The sequence below is a fragment of the Augochlora pura genome, chromosome 7, assembly GCF_028453695.1.
Source record: "Augochlora pura isolate Apur16 chromosome 7, APUR_v2.2.1, whole genome shotgun sequence".
NCBI classification, from domain to species: domain Eukaryota; kingdom Metazoa; phylum Arthropoda; class Insecta; order Hymenoptera; family Halictidae; genus Augochlora; species Augochlora pura.
In genome coordinates, this window is record NC_135778.1 from 39,807,674 (window position 1) to 39,823,790 (window position 16,117).

Consider the following 16,117-nt stretch of genomic DNA (forward strand, 5'->3'; position numbering starts at 1 on the left):
AAATATAATTCATGTTTACCCTATTTAAATGAACTTTTTAAATAAATTATTCCGTTGCTTACAGAACTCTTAAATGGTATAATATTATTTATATTAACTCACTTCACTGAACTGCAGTTAGTATGCATGTATAAAATAAAAGATTGTAAACGAAACGAAGCAGATTTGTGCAATATATATATTTAATAATATATTTAAAATATTCCTTAAAATTATGAACTGTGTAAGTGTATAATTTATAATTTAAATATATTATTAAAATATATATACATATGTATGCATGTATTGTCGAAGTGGAAATAAAATGACACCGAACCAGTGCCGTTTTAACCGACTACTGAAACAAAAAGAGAAAATCAAAATTCGTAGACGGTCCAATTTATCATTTGTATAACATTACAAAAAAATTTAACATTAATTTTGTAATTTTATTAATTATATGCATATTAGGTACAAACAAAGATTATATTTTTACAAAGTAATACTTGTACAAAATCGTTAGAAGCCTATTTTACTTATTGTTATAACATATATGTACATTATGGGTATTTCATTAACAAATCATACTTAAATAATTCAACGTAAATAGAATAATTATATACTATAAATTGCACTAATATTTTTATCCTGAAAATTGAATGCGGTTTTTGTTTCTAAATAAAGTTATTAAAATTTGAATAAATCTGTTTTATGAATACAAAATTTCTATTTAATGTTATATTACTCAATATGTATGTGTTCATACATATACATACAATGCTATTCACCTTCAAAAGAAATGTAAATTTCTTTATTGAAATAAAAGTACAAATTATAAAGACATTGCTTAAACATATAAAACAATGATTACAAAAAAAAAACATAAATATTAAATAATAGTTTATTTTATTCTACTAAAATATATTCAATATATTTATATTCCGTAAAAGTAAGGAAATGTAAAAAGATGTTCACTTTTACTTTCGCCGTGTACTTGTAGTTAAATTTCGTATGTAATCAGGTTTGTTACATTTCCATTGTTTGTTGTTTCCATTGCTCGTAAACAACATAAAACATGCATCATTCTTGTAAACGTGTTTTTTCTTTAACACTTCTTAGCGTAAATACAATTAAAGATTAGCGAAGTCAGATATTTCAATAATCTGCTAGTCACCAAAAATAATTCTTGAGATTTTTCTTTTCGTAACATTCAGTTTTTAACTCATAAACATGTAATTGAAAAATATGTAAGCGATGTACAATCGTCAATGATTTTTTAAATCAGATAATTTTGGAAGTCAGTGGTTTACATGACTAGTAAAAGTTGTCGATCATTATCTATTATAATTATTAGATTCACGTGAATAACCATTCAATAATAAACAATTATATACGATTATACAAATTATGTTAAACAGATAGTGATCTGATATATGCCATCCATCACTCTCCGGTTTCGCAGGTCCTGATTCCTTTGAATATAAACAGACAGATTTGCTGAATAAAATGTTTTAAATGGTAGATCCCCTTGATGATATTTATCGAAGCACGGGTATAGACATTCCTACAAAACTGGCAGCTCCAAAAATCTAAAAATAGTTGTGGTACTTGATAAAAAAAATGCAAAGGAACCAAGGTAAAATTGTATTTAGTATTGTTATAATAGTATATATATATATATGTAGTGTACGTAGACCATCATATGTGTATCATATTTTATGCATACATAATATGTAAAATAATTCATATAGACGATAAGAAAGGTACTTTAGCTGTTGTTACAGCTATTTACGCTACCCCATGTTTTTGTAATTTACTGAAGGGAAATGTTTCATGAATGTGACAGTGAAACATAAATAATGACATATTGAAATAAGTATCTAAATGTTTCCTCTTATCAATACATTTTAACGATAATCTTTTTAGTATCTTTAATGATAAATGGGAAGCATAATAATATGGATATTGGTTGTCGAATCCTCGTTCCTGTTTCTGACCTGCCGCTTCACCTGCCAGTTTTAATTTATATTACAATCAGGTGTTATGGAACAAAAATACATACAATAGTATATATATATAAGTAAAACACAAGTAGACACCATGCCGTTACTAATGTTAAACTTCTGGCGTTTCTTATTACTTAAAAAGTAAACCATGAGTATCCTACAATATGTATATATATCTTTGTGTGTAAAAAAAAAAAGAAACACAAAATATTATAGTATAAATAGAGCATAGTCGATTCTAACGTCATTCTTTTAGAAGTTTATGGTTTTTGTTGCGAAGCGATCAACTATCGTAATTTATTGTAAACAGTATATGAAGTTACAGCAGGCATTAACCGCATCCCGTTGGGAAACTATCTGAAAACTATCTGAAATAAACAAACAATTATAATAAAACGATATGAATCGTACGCCGATATGAATATATTCTCAAAGGTGTAAAATATATTATTTTGGTTGACCAGACAAAAATAGCAATATATATTGTGAATTTATCAATTTCATGGATAATACAACTCCCTGAAAGTATCAACAAGTTATTCAGGCGCGCATATAATACTCCCTTCCTCTTACACCATTGATTTTCATAATGAACAATGAATATCAAGCCAATATAAATATAAGTGATTCAATATAATAGTGTATGATGAACTATATAATTAACACGTTCAATCCTCTGTAAAGGATAATATAATCATAAGTTGTATTTTTCAGATACGATGTACATTATTTAGAGAGGAAAATTGTATTGGACATAAATAGACGATTTTTATGAATGTGAACAGTATATATATAAATAGGCATAAGTTGAACGTGTTAATGAATATTGTATATATGTATGCATGTATGTATGTATGGAAAAATATGATAAATTCTATTTCATTTGGTTTTAAGTTAATACAGCATTGTTTATTTATTTATAGGGAATACTATAATAATGGCAATAATAGTAATGATGACATTGGTGATGATGACAATGACAATTATAATAATAATAACAATAATAATAACAATAACAATGATGATAATAATAATAATTGCATATGTATAGTCTTCACGATACACAAATAAATATGTTTGCGTTTCACGTATATCATGTATATAATAATCACATCGACAAAGAACTTCAACTACAAAGTTTGATGGCATACAATCTGATTTCGAACTATAAAAATAATTGTTGCAGGTCATGCGAAATTTGGAAATTATGTAACGTGTATTGAATCTGATTTAAAAAACTTTGCATTTGAATTTCGTTAGTGTATTTCATATACGAAACAAATGCTTCAAAACATTTATTTATTAATGCGATAAATGTTTCTTTTTCAAAAGATACCTCAAAGTATTTCAAAAGTACATGTTTTTAGTGCACTCAATTTTACATTGACTTAATATAAAAGCAAATGTTAAAAGAAATTGTATGATAATAGAAGAGATATATTTAATACTACTTTCATATTCGCGAGTTTATCAATGATAACTATATCGTTAATGCTTAAATGGTATTACAAATAACTGTATAGTCAATGCTTTTATGATAAAAGAAAATTTTTATATATCACACAATTTCCTAATTGTGTGTAATATTGGTACTGATTACAAGAGAATACTTACAACTTTATGTTTTCCTTGGCGAAAGTTTAACTTTCTGCATTCGTTTGTGAATACGGGTAGTTTTGATAGCCTGTTGGAAAAGACGGATTTTGCTGACCAGTCTGTGGTTGCGCATTAGATCCAGCCCCCGCCGCTGCATAGTAACTCGTCGGAGTTGAACCAGGATTTATTGTCGGATAATTGCCGTACGCTTGTGGAAAAGCATTAGGTGCCGCCCCTGCTGGACCAGATTGCCCTTGCATGTTTTGTTGCATTTGTTGTTGTGTCATTTGATTGTTTTGCATTCCCAACTGAAAAAAAAATTAAAAATATTACTTTATTTCCTTACAATACATTCTCTAATCTAATTATCATCTTTCTGCTTTTCAACGCACCTTCCCCGCTTTCATTTGAGCTTCTATAGCTTCCGCTTCTTTTATTTTACCAATACTTCTATAGTATTCCGCCCACTGTGCACTGTAATCTGCTTGGCCTCCGTTTTGTGTAGGTCCCGCTTGTTGCTGTTGCGGTTGTGCCTGTTGCGGCTGTGGAGCTGGCCCAGCGTTACCCGCTGCCGAGGCATTAGCTTGATTTTGTGCATTACCTATGCAAAATTACTTATAATATATGCTCAGATTTCGTAAATATCGATAAAATCACGGTATCTCACCTGATTGTGGATTATGGTCTTGTTTCCCTTGTTTTGCTTGCTGCTCTATCATATCTGCTTCTCTATGCATACCTAACGATCGATAATACTCTGCCCATTGTGCACTGTAATCTGGCTGTCCCGTTTGTGGATTTACTTGAACAGGAGCTTGATTAGCTGAACCTATAACAAGAGTTATATACCTTGATTTGTATACTTCGAACTTCTCTGTATACAATAAAGGTAAATTGTACTTGTGTCCGCAGTTTGAGGTTGATTTGGCCATGCTTGGTATGCTGTTCCAGCATTCCATGTCGGATTATATCCGATTGCGCCTTGTGTACCGGTAAACGATGTATTAGCTGGAGCCTTCATATTAATATACATGTGATTAGTACAAATTATAATATACAGTACTTTTGTCGTATTCGCTTCTTGAATAGTTAAAGTGTCACATAATTACCATGCCTAATTTTTCACTAAATATTCGTTTCGCGTGTTCCACTTGTTCTGGATTACCACGGATTATGAAGATTTTCTCGTTTTCGTTACTTTGATTTCTTCTATCTAATTCGCAATGTGCTCCAGTTTGTTGATTTATTTGTTTGATAGTTTCGCCGCCTATAATGGTCGAGATAACTGGTTGTACATGCGCGCCATAAACTTAAAACAGTTTTCATATATTTTATATAATTTTACCTTTCCCAATAATAATTCCACATTTCGACGATGGAACGGTAAATGTTGTTTCTATTTTATCTTGCATAGGTCCTCCTTGGCGTCTATCCCATCCACCGTATTCATTCGGATTGCGGTTACCACCGAATCCATTGCCCCGTGGACCACTTCTCGCGCTCATGTTACCTCTACCATCGTCTCTTCTCTGGTGACAATATTAATTATTAATCAAAAATAAAACAGTGTTCCCTTTTTGTGAATAAGGGGACCAAATTACTGGGACAAAATATGCGCTTTAGACTCATGCTCTTCTGCTCGCTTATCGTGGGATTTTTAGGAGGTAAAACTAACCATTACACTATCAATAAGTTCTTGAATGCGTTGACGAACTTGTTCTACGGCCTGATGTTTCCCGGACAGTATACATTTTCTATCGCCGGGACCATCTTCTCTTCCTTGTTGAAATTGGACTCTTGCGCCAGTTTCAGCTTGTATTTTCTTTATCATATCTCCACCTTTACCAATAACGACACCGACCGCTGCTCTTGGAACAAGTACCTAAATACGAATAAAATTTCATTAAAATATTTTTCTGTATCCATTGGTACATTATACATCTATAAAGAAAAGTGTATTATACCTCTACTCCGTCAGTAGTTCCAGAACCATGATTAAAACTGCTTTCGTTCGAATAACTTCCACCACTTCTCTCACTACCTCCTCTTGCACCTCTATGAAACATTTGCATTTCTTTTTCAGCTATTAATTCATATACTAATTGTTTGGCATATTCCACTTTTTGTGGATCTCCGGTTATCCTGTATAAAGAAAGACATAGATAAAACATTTCTCCTTTTCTCAGATTAGTATGTTTACAGAATAACTTTCGATGTAAATTAATATAGACAACAAGGTGTGCAAATTCTGGCTATTACCTTAAAGGTTTTTCTTGTTCCTGCGACGGACCTTCCTGTATAACCACCATTTTTGCTCCAGATTTCTCTTGAAGCTGTTTTATCGTTTCACCACCTTTACCGATAATTAAACCAACTTTCGGTCCGGGTATCATTATCTCAACGAATCCTGGATGTCCCATCATTCCGCTACCACTTCCGCTCATGTTCATGTCGCCGATACCCTCGGTTCTACTTCTTTGATTGACAATCGACAGTACCAATTCTTTAGCTCGACTGAAACATATACAATTTACTTGTGCAATGTTGTATATCAATGAACAACTTCTTTTTTTTTCTCTTTTTTTTTTTTAAATACAAATATAATCTATCGATATATAATAATGTAAATGTAATTTGTTTGCAACACATAATGAGATGTCTACAGTGTGCCAAAACATTAATAACTCATAAATATCACATTATCTTTTCTTCGACAAGGAGTTTCTCCTTAAGTGTATATATAATAAAATTAAATTTCATGTTAAAATGTTCATAGGCTTAATCATAAGCAGATTCAAATAAATAAAAAATTTCAATATCTCTTCCTGTTGCGAATAACTCGTTCCCATGCATATCCTATCCTCCTTCCTTCCTTCATTCTCCACATCCTATTGAAAGCAAAAAACTATTAGTAAGTACAAAATTATGAAAATCAAAAGCCACAACTTGTCGATGAGTTTTGTCAATGATAAAATGTTCAGAAGCATATATAAGGTCAAGTATATATGAGCCCGCTATTCACATCCAGGAGCTAAACAAAGATTCTGTAAAACATTTGACAATTTCAATATGCGAAAGCATATAACCTACATTGGGGAAACGGGATGTTAACATGAAGTGATAGCATATGTGAGGTATACTAGACATACAGAAAACTATTTTGTACTCGAAACACATTTTCTAATAACGTACATCTTGTTGATTATGAAACAGTGTAATATCTTATATTAAATATAGAAATGGGATTTTAAAAAACCATATCGTTCAAATAAATAGTTGATTCTTTCAGGTGTTTCTAGAAAATTTACCAGTAACAGTAGACAGATCAGAATTTGTCATTCAAGCGAATATAAGGAAAAGAAGATTGTTATATATATATATATATGTTTGTGTTCACTGGAAAATATGTACATACACAAATGAGAAATACATATTTTTATGTATGTACATACCATTCTGTATGCGTACCGTATATATTCAATACATGTATACACATATATGAACATGGTACATGGGTATATGTACAAATGTAAGATATATATATATAAATACATATATATTTTGCTTTATCTAACATAATCAATAAATGCTACTTGCTGTAGCACCAGAAAATAATCCTGTCTTCTAAGTAATAGTTTAAAGTAAAAGAAAAAAATGTATTGCACACAAAGTAGTTAATATAAACAAAATAAGAAGGAAAAAACAAGTTACTTGACAGCTTCTCTTGAGCCGGTTAATGTGCAAACACGTTCAGGTAGCCCACCACTTTCAGGTGCCATCTGTATCTTACATCCTGTTTCACTTTGTAATCTTGTTATTTGTTCTCCACCTCTTCCAATTACTGCAAACATATCATCATTAATTGTTAACGTACAACATTGCGGACGGTATTGGCTTAATAATTAGGGCTACTATCAAATTATTTTAAAACTAATAATATAATAATAATGATAATAATATATATAAGCTTTCCTCATATAAAATAATATTAATAGATTATAGTTTTATGTGCGATTACAGAAATCTATGCAAAATAATTGCGACATTCTTTTACTTACTTAGACCAACCATTTTATCAGGAACTCTGATATCTTCATTACAAATACCTCCTAGATTACCCATCGGCCCTGACGATCCTGGTTGACCTGTTCTACCGCTCTGACTGCCCGAATCTCCTAAAGAATTATTTCCTGGTGGACCGCGAAGTCCTATTAGTGGGTCGGCTACTAACGATGCCATTTTCTTTGCTTCTGGTTCTGAAAAAATGCAACATGGCCACTGATAATGTATATATTGGAATAACAGTTGCAATATTGTTATTTTTGTAATAGGTCATTTTACTTGATACATGTAAAAAGTACTCCGCAGGAAGACAAAAATATTTTCTTTACCTGAACCATCTTCAAGGGGACGTTTCAATTTTGCATCCTGACTATTTTGAGCACTGGCTGGATTAATCTTCGCAGCTATCTGAAAACAAAAAGAAAAATATATTTCAAGTATCGAGAAGATCGTAACTATCGCATAAATTATAAATAATTGTGCATTTACAATATCCATGAATATGTTACATTATTAAAATTTCGGTATAATTTAATACGAGCAATTTACATTATTTGCAATTTCGTAAAACATGATCTATGCTTTCGCGTTTATTAATTAATTTACAAAATTATAGATTTGTATATCGATTCACAGCTTAATCATCTATACTTGAAATATTCAAATAATACATTTTACATATAATACAGTATTTCAACGATCAAAGTATACACAAGCTATATAAACATTAATGATATCAACACTCTACTTCAGATAATATAAACGAAACAACAACAATAGATTTTTTTACCAATCGAAAAGTTTTAAAAAAATTTGTTCGCAACATCATTTTAAAAAGGGATCGACCGAATATTAAAATCTAAATTGATTACTTTAAAATAATTAATTCTATCAACATAAAAGTTACAACAATCCAAGTGAACGTACGGTTTTACCTAGACGGAAAGCGGCTATATAGGCTGCCCAAGCAATTTTGGTTCACAGAGAGTTATTATTAGAATACTTTTACATATTAACTTACTTGTTTTGCACGTTGCAAAGCCGCCGCAAACGCGGAGCTCTGGCTGAAATTTTGAGGCGGAGCAACCGCTGAATAGTCACTCATAATGGAACATGAAGCAGCGATACCGATGAAACTATTACAATATTTCTTGCTAGAAACGGCTATTAATAAACGTCGCTGCGAAAATTCACTCTAATGGTTGATGCTCGAAACGTATTTCATACAAAATATAAATATTTTAAGATACTACTTTGAAAGTACACAATAGTCCAAATCACAGGTTTACGTGTGAAAGAACTGTCTGTGCTTTCACAGAAAGGACAGCAGAGCGCAAGCGTCGGTCACAGAATGCTGTGTTAAAGGCGGGATAACGCTCGAAGCTGTATGCACGGTCCAAAAGTATCCTACGGTGGCGACACCGTGGTATTTTCCGTAACTAAATTCTGGTACGCGTGGTCGGTAATTTGTACTGTTTCCATGGTATTATTTCGCGTATAGTTCCATAAACTCCGATAATAATTTCACTTGTACTTTGTTCTAATAAGTTTGGAATTCTAGGCCACGGAAATAACTCGCTCGCGACAGAGCATTTTCGTAGACCAGTTTGAAATGTAATGCAGAGTGGCGGCGGTTGGATGAATGGGGTTGGATGACGTCAATGGATTGTCAATGGCAGAGTCGCCAGCGTTCTCGGGATTAGCCTGCGCCGTTCTGCAGCATAGTTCAGACCAGTCTTCAAAAATGCTCTGTTCCCGGAATTTCCATTCAAGATCGCTGGCGTCCAATGATATCAGTGATTCCGTGCGGAATCTGCATCAAGCGGCGTGGAGAAGAATAATAAATAAATGGGATTGGACGATTTCAATGGATCGCCAATGGAATCCATTGGCATCGTCCAACTCCATTTAAGGGGCCTTTCCTCCAAATTTATTGTAAATTTCTTACTGTTACATTCTTTGAAGAAACTCGTAAAACGACTCTTATAAGAGCTCTGGACAGAGCATAATGTCCAATCTTGTGATGCTGGTTTATTATATTAACCAATATTAATTAAACATAGCTCAAAAAAATTGCTTTTAAAAATACAAAATTTTTGAAATAATGCATAGGATGAGTAACCAAAAAATTACCGAACGATAGGTCATTGACCGAGGATTTACGACTTCCTATCGTAAAACGATCAGGGTTTACGACTATGACTCACTCTCGTCTACCTGAAATTTCATAGAAACGTTCTCGTTACCTCCTCGCCTAATCTCAGCTATTGCTTTCAGACAATAACGCGTATCTATGAAATATAGGATTATATATACAATCTCAACTTTATGTTTTACATTTAAATTTCCCTCCTGTCGCTATTTATTTTAGTAGCGCTGTTATAACAATGGCGTCCACTCCTGCTATTATCTTACCGCGCATCCAACTCTGCACATGTACTGCAGGAAGAGAAATCAAATTCTATGTGTGATTGTGCACATGGATAGGTACTTAGCTTTTTAAAGACGTTTCAACTTTCAAATAAATTAAATCTGTTGTCCAAGCCCCTTGGATACCCCTTGGATTCCTGACATAATAATGTTCTTTAAATAGAAATACATATCTAAATATCTTCCCTAAAAAAAATTCTTGAATAAAAGATTATGATTTATTTCTTAACACAATCATCTATTTTTTTTTATATTCTTATAGGCGAATAAAAAAGGTGCAAAAATAACGGCGGTAGATTACAACGATAAAAAAATGAATTACTCAAACGTGCGTTGCCTACGGCGAATTAGAAAAATCTATTTTGTAGAAATCTACGTTACCGAAAGTAGACAATTGCAACCCTCAATGTATGGAAACCTATGTTATCGACGGATAAGATTTTCGTACTATGGGACGCTACTTTGTCGACGGAAAGCAGAATTTCCGTTTTATTTTAATACTTTAGGGTAGCTTCAGGGTAGATTTAGAGTAATTTTAGGACAGTTTTCGGTTTTAAGAGGAAGTAGATAATATAAAAGTCCCACCACTCTATAGGTAGAGGTAAGTGGAATCCTCAACTTTTCTTTTCTCGTTCTCGGAATTCCGATGTTGGCCGGGGTTTTTGTGTTGTCTATACCATGCGTGGCAGCCACCCCTTTCTTCGGGGAGGTCTTAAGCAGCGAACACAGCCAATAGGCGCCGTTCGAGGGGTTGGTCTTGACACGTTCGCTCTTGCAAACTCTGCCGCGCACGACGCGCGCGATTCGCCTAAGGGTTGATCTAGAATCGATGATGGAATTTCCCGGTGAGTGCTCTCGAAACCAGCGAGCGTGCGTGCGCGCGTGTGTGTGTGTGCGCGGCTCCAAAGATGACGGCCTGGCCCGCTCCAGTTGCGGTTTCTTCCGCCGTTTAAGCCAAAGCCGAGGGAGGGTTATCGCGCTGGCAGTGTAGACGTCACCTAATCGTGCAGTGTTGTCATCAAATGGTAAAGTGTTGCAAACGAGATCATTGCAGGTGATCAACGTAATAATGACAAAATTACTCTCCCCGTTCTACGAGATAAATGCCACTCTCAAGGTCCTTGCGAATGACGTTTCCAGATTATTCCACTCATCCTTCTTTTTCTATTCTTGTCTAACACATGATTTTCCCTTTTTTCTTCGTAATATTTATGAACAATTTTTTACCGTTTCTCTTGGCAACAATTTTAACTTTTCTGAGAACGCTGAAGGAAACGGGCGAACATCTGCCATCCTTGGGCAAAATCAGAGGACCCAGAAGTTTATAACAATCATAATTATTCTTCCATAATTAACGCTCCATTGATTGGACAATGAAACGTGTTTAGTTGCGATATCATTCGATCCATTGGCACGTGCTGGCCGCCAATTATCCTTTATACTATGTGCGCGGCATGATTCGCTGAACGAACTGTAACATTCATTTTTCTATATATGTATGCATGTATGTATCTACCTACACAGATTTCCATTCATCGCAAGTTTTTTGTTTAATAATGGAAACCGGTTGTTAACAGAGAAATTTAATATTCCTTTAACATCTGTTAGAGGCTAAGTAGATAATAACTTATTGTACTTAAAGTATTATTAATTTTGGTCAACGTTGTCCACACCTGTAGGTAATGGTCGGATCATACCGCTGGCAATCATGATCGAAGAACCGCAACAATTTTCCGAACGAGCCAATAAGCTACAGAAAATGCGTTAAAAATCATATTAAATAAACAAACAATCTAATCATTCGCGTGAAATATTTCACGCTGCATAATAACGGAAGCAGATTGCTGTACGGTTCTGATTGCTAGAATTTGCCGCTACGAGCGGACAATGGCCGTGTTAGAGTCTTGAAGATGGGTCGACGGATGGTCTTCAATTGCACCGTAGAAATTCGTGGGAGTCCATTAAATCATTTAATGTGCCGTTCACAATAGGGGCCCACACGCGCCGGCTTCTTCTTCCAATTGCTTCCTAGCTCAACCATGTCTTCGTTTAGACCCGCGCAAAATTCGGAAAGTTCGAAAGCAAATTTTCCTGCAACCATAAAGCCAGTACACATAATGTATGTTAAGTGTGTACAGTAAGACGTGCACGGGGCCAGCGACAAATCAATCTCTTCGCATAAATATTGTACCATGGAACGTCTATTTATTATGCAATTTTTCCTCGAAACTGTTACTTTAAAATATATTATTAAATTTACGTATACGACATCCTCGTTGCTATCATCATCTTTATCGTATTCAAACCGCTTTATGACGTCATTGTCAGCACAATAATGGTATCATAGCGATAACTTTTACCGACAGTTTCTATCGTTGCTTCTTCTATGCGTCTCGTCGCACCTTTTTCGTTTATGCATTCAATCTCATCGAACAAAAGATTTCTCCATCGTTTTGCTTCCGGTTACGACAATTTATATGTATATTTAAGTTAAACAGAAGAGCTGAAAAATACGATATAACCTTAAATTTAATTTAATCGGGAGAGTTGAAGAATATGATGTACCCTTAAATTTAAGTTAATCGGAAGAGCTGAAAAATACGATATACTTAAACTTACAGGTAGAACAGTTGACTAAATATAAAATATAAAATAAAAAAAGGACTCGTCGAAGATAGCTTGACGGAGCAAAAGACGTTATTGTAAAATGCAAACACAATTTCAATTGCACGTACGCTTCAACACGCCGGCTGCGCTCTGCTGCCACCTCCACACCGGTGAAACGGTGGTAGGGGTCCAGGTTTGTCTCCCGGGGGACAACTTTGGACAGCGCTAATTGGTCCGATTAAGTTGCACCCTACCTAGTAGACCTACTCGGGCACACGACGCGACGGATATAAAAGCCGACCGGCATACGGTGATCGCACAACATTGTTACGACTTTATACGGCATCAGGATGAATTTTATTGTAGTGCCATTTTTCCTAGGTCAGTTAACTAACCCTCCCACGATTAGTAATAATAATATACCAGTGAGACCGGTTAACGTCGGTGGTGTTCAATGGTTCACGAAGGACGGGTCGAGCTATAACGAGAGTTAAAAGGTTGACATCGGCGTCGCTCGCCTCGACCGGTCTCATTTGTCGAAAATTTCTTCGTGGAACTAGAACCCTCCCCCCAGTGTCTCGATTGAGCGATCCTCGCAACGGCGAAACGAACACAGTGAATCGATTAGAGATGTATCGAGTGTCGGGCATCGTGTCGTCTGCACGGAAACGGTGTCTGAACAACCGGCGAGCCTTTGTGGGTGTTGTTGCTTGATTCCCGAACACCCCGACGATTCTGAACTCCGTTTCAGTGGAACTGATCGAGTTTCAATTGTTCCCCAAAATAAATCTTTGCGAGTGTACCCGTTCGAACAGGTGGTTTCTACCATGATGCGCGCGAATAAATTCATTATTTTAAAGGTTATGTCAAGGTTATGTATAAAGGTTGCAGGCTGAATCAGTAGTGCAGTTTCAACAACGGTGGAACTAGAACTAGACTAGTTTCACGGTCTAGTGTTGATAGAGTTTGATAGAAAATAGTGCGAAGATAGCTATTTCGGTGTATCAAGGAATAAACCAACGGACTTAGGATTTATAGCTTAGGATAAAATCAAGTGGATAGATATAGTGGAAATTAAGTATCGACGAGGTTTTATGAAATTAATAAAATCGAAGGAAGTTGTGCTTTTGTATTTTTTAACAATGTTTCGACCGAGTCTTAACTCAACGAATGTCCTTATTAAAAACCACTACCGTGTTTGTAGATATCCTCGGCGTTATCAGTTTCTCTGTTACGGCCGGATTTGTATTTGTGGATTATCGTTAGCTAGGTTTATCCTGCATAACAAGGAAAACCAAATTTTAAGTAGTTAAAAGAAAGGATTAACACAGCGTTCGGAGTAACTCGAATCGTCAAACAATACTTTGGAAAACGTGGACGCAATTTTCAGCAATATTTTTGCTAATACGATTTATTCAGAATTAAATAAAATTTATCTCGATTTTTGCGAAGGTGAAGTCCTCGATGAAAATAATTTATGTTCACTTGTTCTAGACCACTGTTTGATGATCATCTAACTGAAAAGCGTAGATTAAAAGCGATCGTAAAAATAAGAAACAAGACAATTGAAATTCTATCACTGAAGACCACCATTTGATGACCAACTAAGTCATCTTTTTGACCAGCTAAAAAGCGCGAATCAAAAGCGATCGTAAATATAAAAAGCAAGATCACTGAGATCCTGTAATCTTGTTTCAGCTGCTCAGGTACCGGACAATGAGATCACGTGGAAGAATGGGCCAGAGTACACGTACAACGTGAACTACGACACGGTGTTCACTCCGGTTCAAACGTTGTCATCCATGACAGTTCCACCTAGCTGCGAATTACACTTTACCGCCCAGATGAAATGCAGACCGAGAGAACCGGACAGATTGCATTGTCACTTCAACGGGACGAAAGTAGCGCACGCGATGTCGCCGATATACTGTTTGAACCACACCCTCGGAAATTCATCCTTCGAGATGAAGTACAACGAGGACGGGCTCGAGTATTGCGAGTCCGACGACGGCCAAGAAGGCAACGACGCGTACAGTTTCAATCTGTACCAATTTATAGCGGCGAACATGAACTTGTGGTCGAGAGTTGACACGGAGAAGACCGTCGAGAAAAAGGCCGAGAACGCGAGCTTGGACGAGTGCTCTGTTACCTATCAGGTGGAACCGCCGGCGCCGAGCGACGTGACGGCGAAGCCAGAAATTCGGCAACCCGCTTCATACGCTTTCCATTTCACGAAACCGCTCGAGATGAATCTGAAGGACGGAGTGAATATCACGAAGACGCTGAACCTGGACAAATGCAATCCTCCGCAGAGTTTGACCAACTCGGGCTCGTCCAGCATGACACTGGTACATAATTTTATGAAATATCATGCAAGTACTACCACGTGCCTTAAATGGCAAGCGCTAGAAGTATTCGGAATTATTCAGTCAATTTTATTATTAGTTAATTCTAATTATTCAGTGATTGTAATTTGCATTGTTCCAGGTGTCCAGCAAGGGTCAGATGTTCGTCACCAGTCACAACTTTACTTCGGAAGCAACGAATACGTTTAACCTGTACGACTCGAACATGACGGTGCTTTCGGTACGCCAGGATCGCATTCGTTTGACATTCGTCAGCATGGAGCCCGTCAAGAGAATTCTGAGGACATTGCCCAACGTTGGGACAGTCGCATAGGACCGAGAAGACGGGTTGTCGATGCACGAGAACACGTGTCTCGAATCAATGCGCGATGCAATTAATAACGAAAAACAACTTCTCTCGATCGAATCGCTCGGCGGATGCTCGCGCACAATGTTTCCGTGCATCGCGTTTTAATTACCGATTATTCTTTTCGAGACTGTTCTCTACACGAGCATTAACGCTGTCTCGCATACGTTTCACGCGCAAGGGCCGCTGGCTCGACTCTCCACGTTCGTTAATAAAATAAATATTAACTCAAATATCGCTTGAAGCTTGAAGTGATCCTTTTTCACGTTACTCTATTTGTACGACGCCGATGTGTATTTGTGACGACGAGGAACAAAAGCTGAGCCCCCACGTGCTTTAATAGTTGTATGAGAAAGATGAATCTTTGTTAATAAAATCATTCGAATGTTTATCGATCGCTGTTGAAGTGGCGAGATGTTTATTTTACCCGTTCACATTGTCACGAAAGTCAGAAATAAAAATGTTCGATCGTGTGTCCCATTCCCACCCTTTAATAAGGCATCCGCTCCTTTTGTAATAATAAGCATATATCCCTTTGATATAAAAAAGAGTGTGTAATATGTTATAACATTTTTATAAAAATATAAAATGAATTCACGGCGTTCGAGCATTCATTTGTATTTTGTTTCATTCTTCATTTTTTCATTTGTATTTTGTGCAACAATTTACTATGAGATATTTTTATTTTTATCGAACAATAAATCATGTTACCGTGTTCTTAGATA

The 16,117-nt window shown here is 35.5% G+C and overlaps 2 protein-coding genes across 5 annotated transcripts; one reads left to right on the plus strand and one right to left on the minus strand.

Annotated features, from left to right (window-relative positions):
• Nucleotides 1–221: 221 nt before the first annotated feature.
• On the minus strand, nt 222–8,962 carry Psi (P-element somatic inhibitor). Of its 4 annotated transcripts, none has more exons than XM_078186225.1 (14): nt 8,665–8,962; nt 7,973–8,051; nt 7,640–7,837; nt 7,293–7,422; nt 5,841–6,095; nt 5,546–5,723; nt 5,257–5,463; nt 4,927–5,110; nt 4,691–4,848; nt 4,482–4,596; nt 4,249–4,410; nt 3,974–4,182; nt 3,600–3,889; nt 222–337 (listed from the first exon to the last, which is right to left on the minus strand). In XM_078186225.1, exons 1-13 carry the CDS (start codon nt 8,746–8,748, stop codon nt 3,626–3,628), a joined length of 2,223 nt encoding a protein of 740 aa, XP_078042351.1. In that variant the 5' UTR covers nt 8,749–8,962; the 3' UTR covers nt 222–337; nt 3,600–3,625. The 4 variants fall into 4 exon arrangements, with proteins under 4 accessions (XP_078042351.1, XP_078042349.1, XP_078042350.1 ...); XM_078186223.1 differs by lacking the exon at nt 222–337 and adding an exon at nt 470–1,568; XM_078186224.1 differs by lacking the exon at nt 222–337 and adding an exon at nt 1,608–2,349.
• A 3,982-nt stretch (nt 8,963–12,944) lies between these two features.
• Nucleotides 12,945–15,798, plus strand: LOC144473012 (uncharacterized). Its single transcript, XM_078186536.1, has 3 exons — nt 12,945–13,061; nt 14,379–15,028; nt 15,168–15,798. Exons 1-3 carry the CDS (start codon nt 13,031–13,033, stop codon nt 15,357–15,359), a joined length of 873 nt encoding a protein of 290 aa, XP_078042662.1. The 5' UTR covers nt 12,945–13,030; the 3' UTR covers nt 15,360–15,798.
• Nucleotides 15,799–16,117: the final 319 nt, after the last annotated feature.

Coding starts and splice junctions, on each gene's coding strand:
- LOC144473012 (XM_078186536.1), top strand. CDS start 13,031: ATGAATTTTATTGTAGTGCCATTTTTCCTAG. Junction 13,062..14,378: donor TGTAGTGCCATTTTTCCTAG/GTCAGTTAACTA, acceptor ATCTTGTTTCAG/CTGCTCAGGTACCGGACAAT. Junction 15,029..15,167: donor GCTCGTCCAGCATGACACTG/GTACATAATTTT, acceptor GCATTGTTCCAG/GTGTCCAGCAAGGGTCAGAT.
- Psi (XM_078186225.1), bottom strand. CDS start 8,748: ATGAGTGACTATTCAGCGGTTGCTCCGCCTCAAAATTTCAGCCAGAGC. Junction 7,838..7,972: donor TCCCCTTGAAGATGGTTCAG/GTAAAGAAAATA, acceptor GCATTTTTTCAG/AACCAGAAGCAAAGAAAATG. Junction 5,111..5,256: donor AACTTATTGATAGTGTAATG/GTTAGTTTTACC, acceptor TATTGTCACCAG/AGAAGAGACGATGGTAGAGG.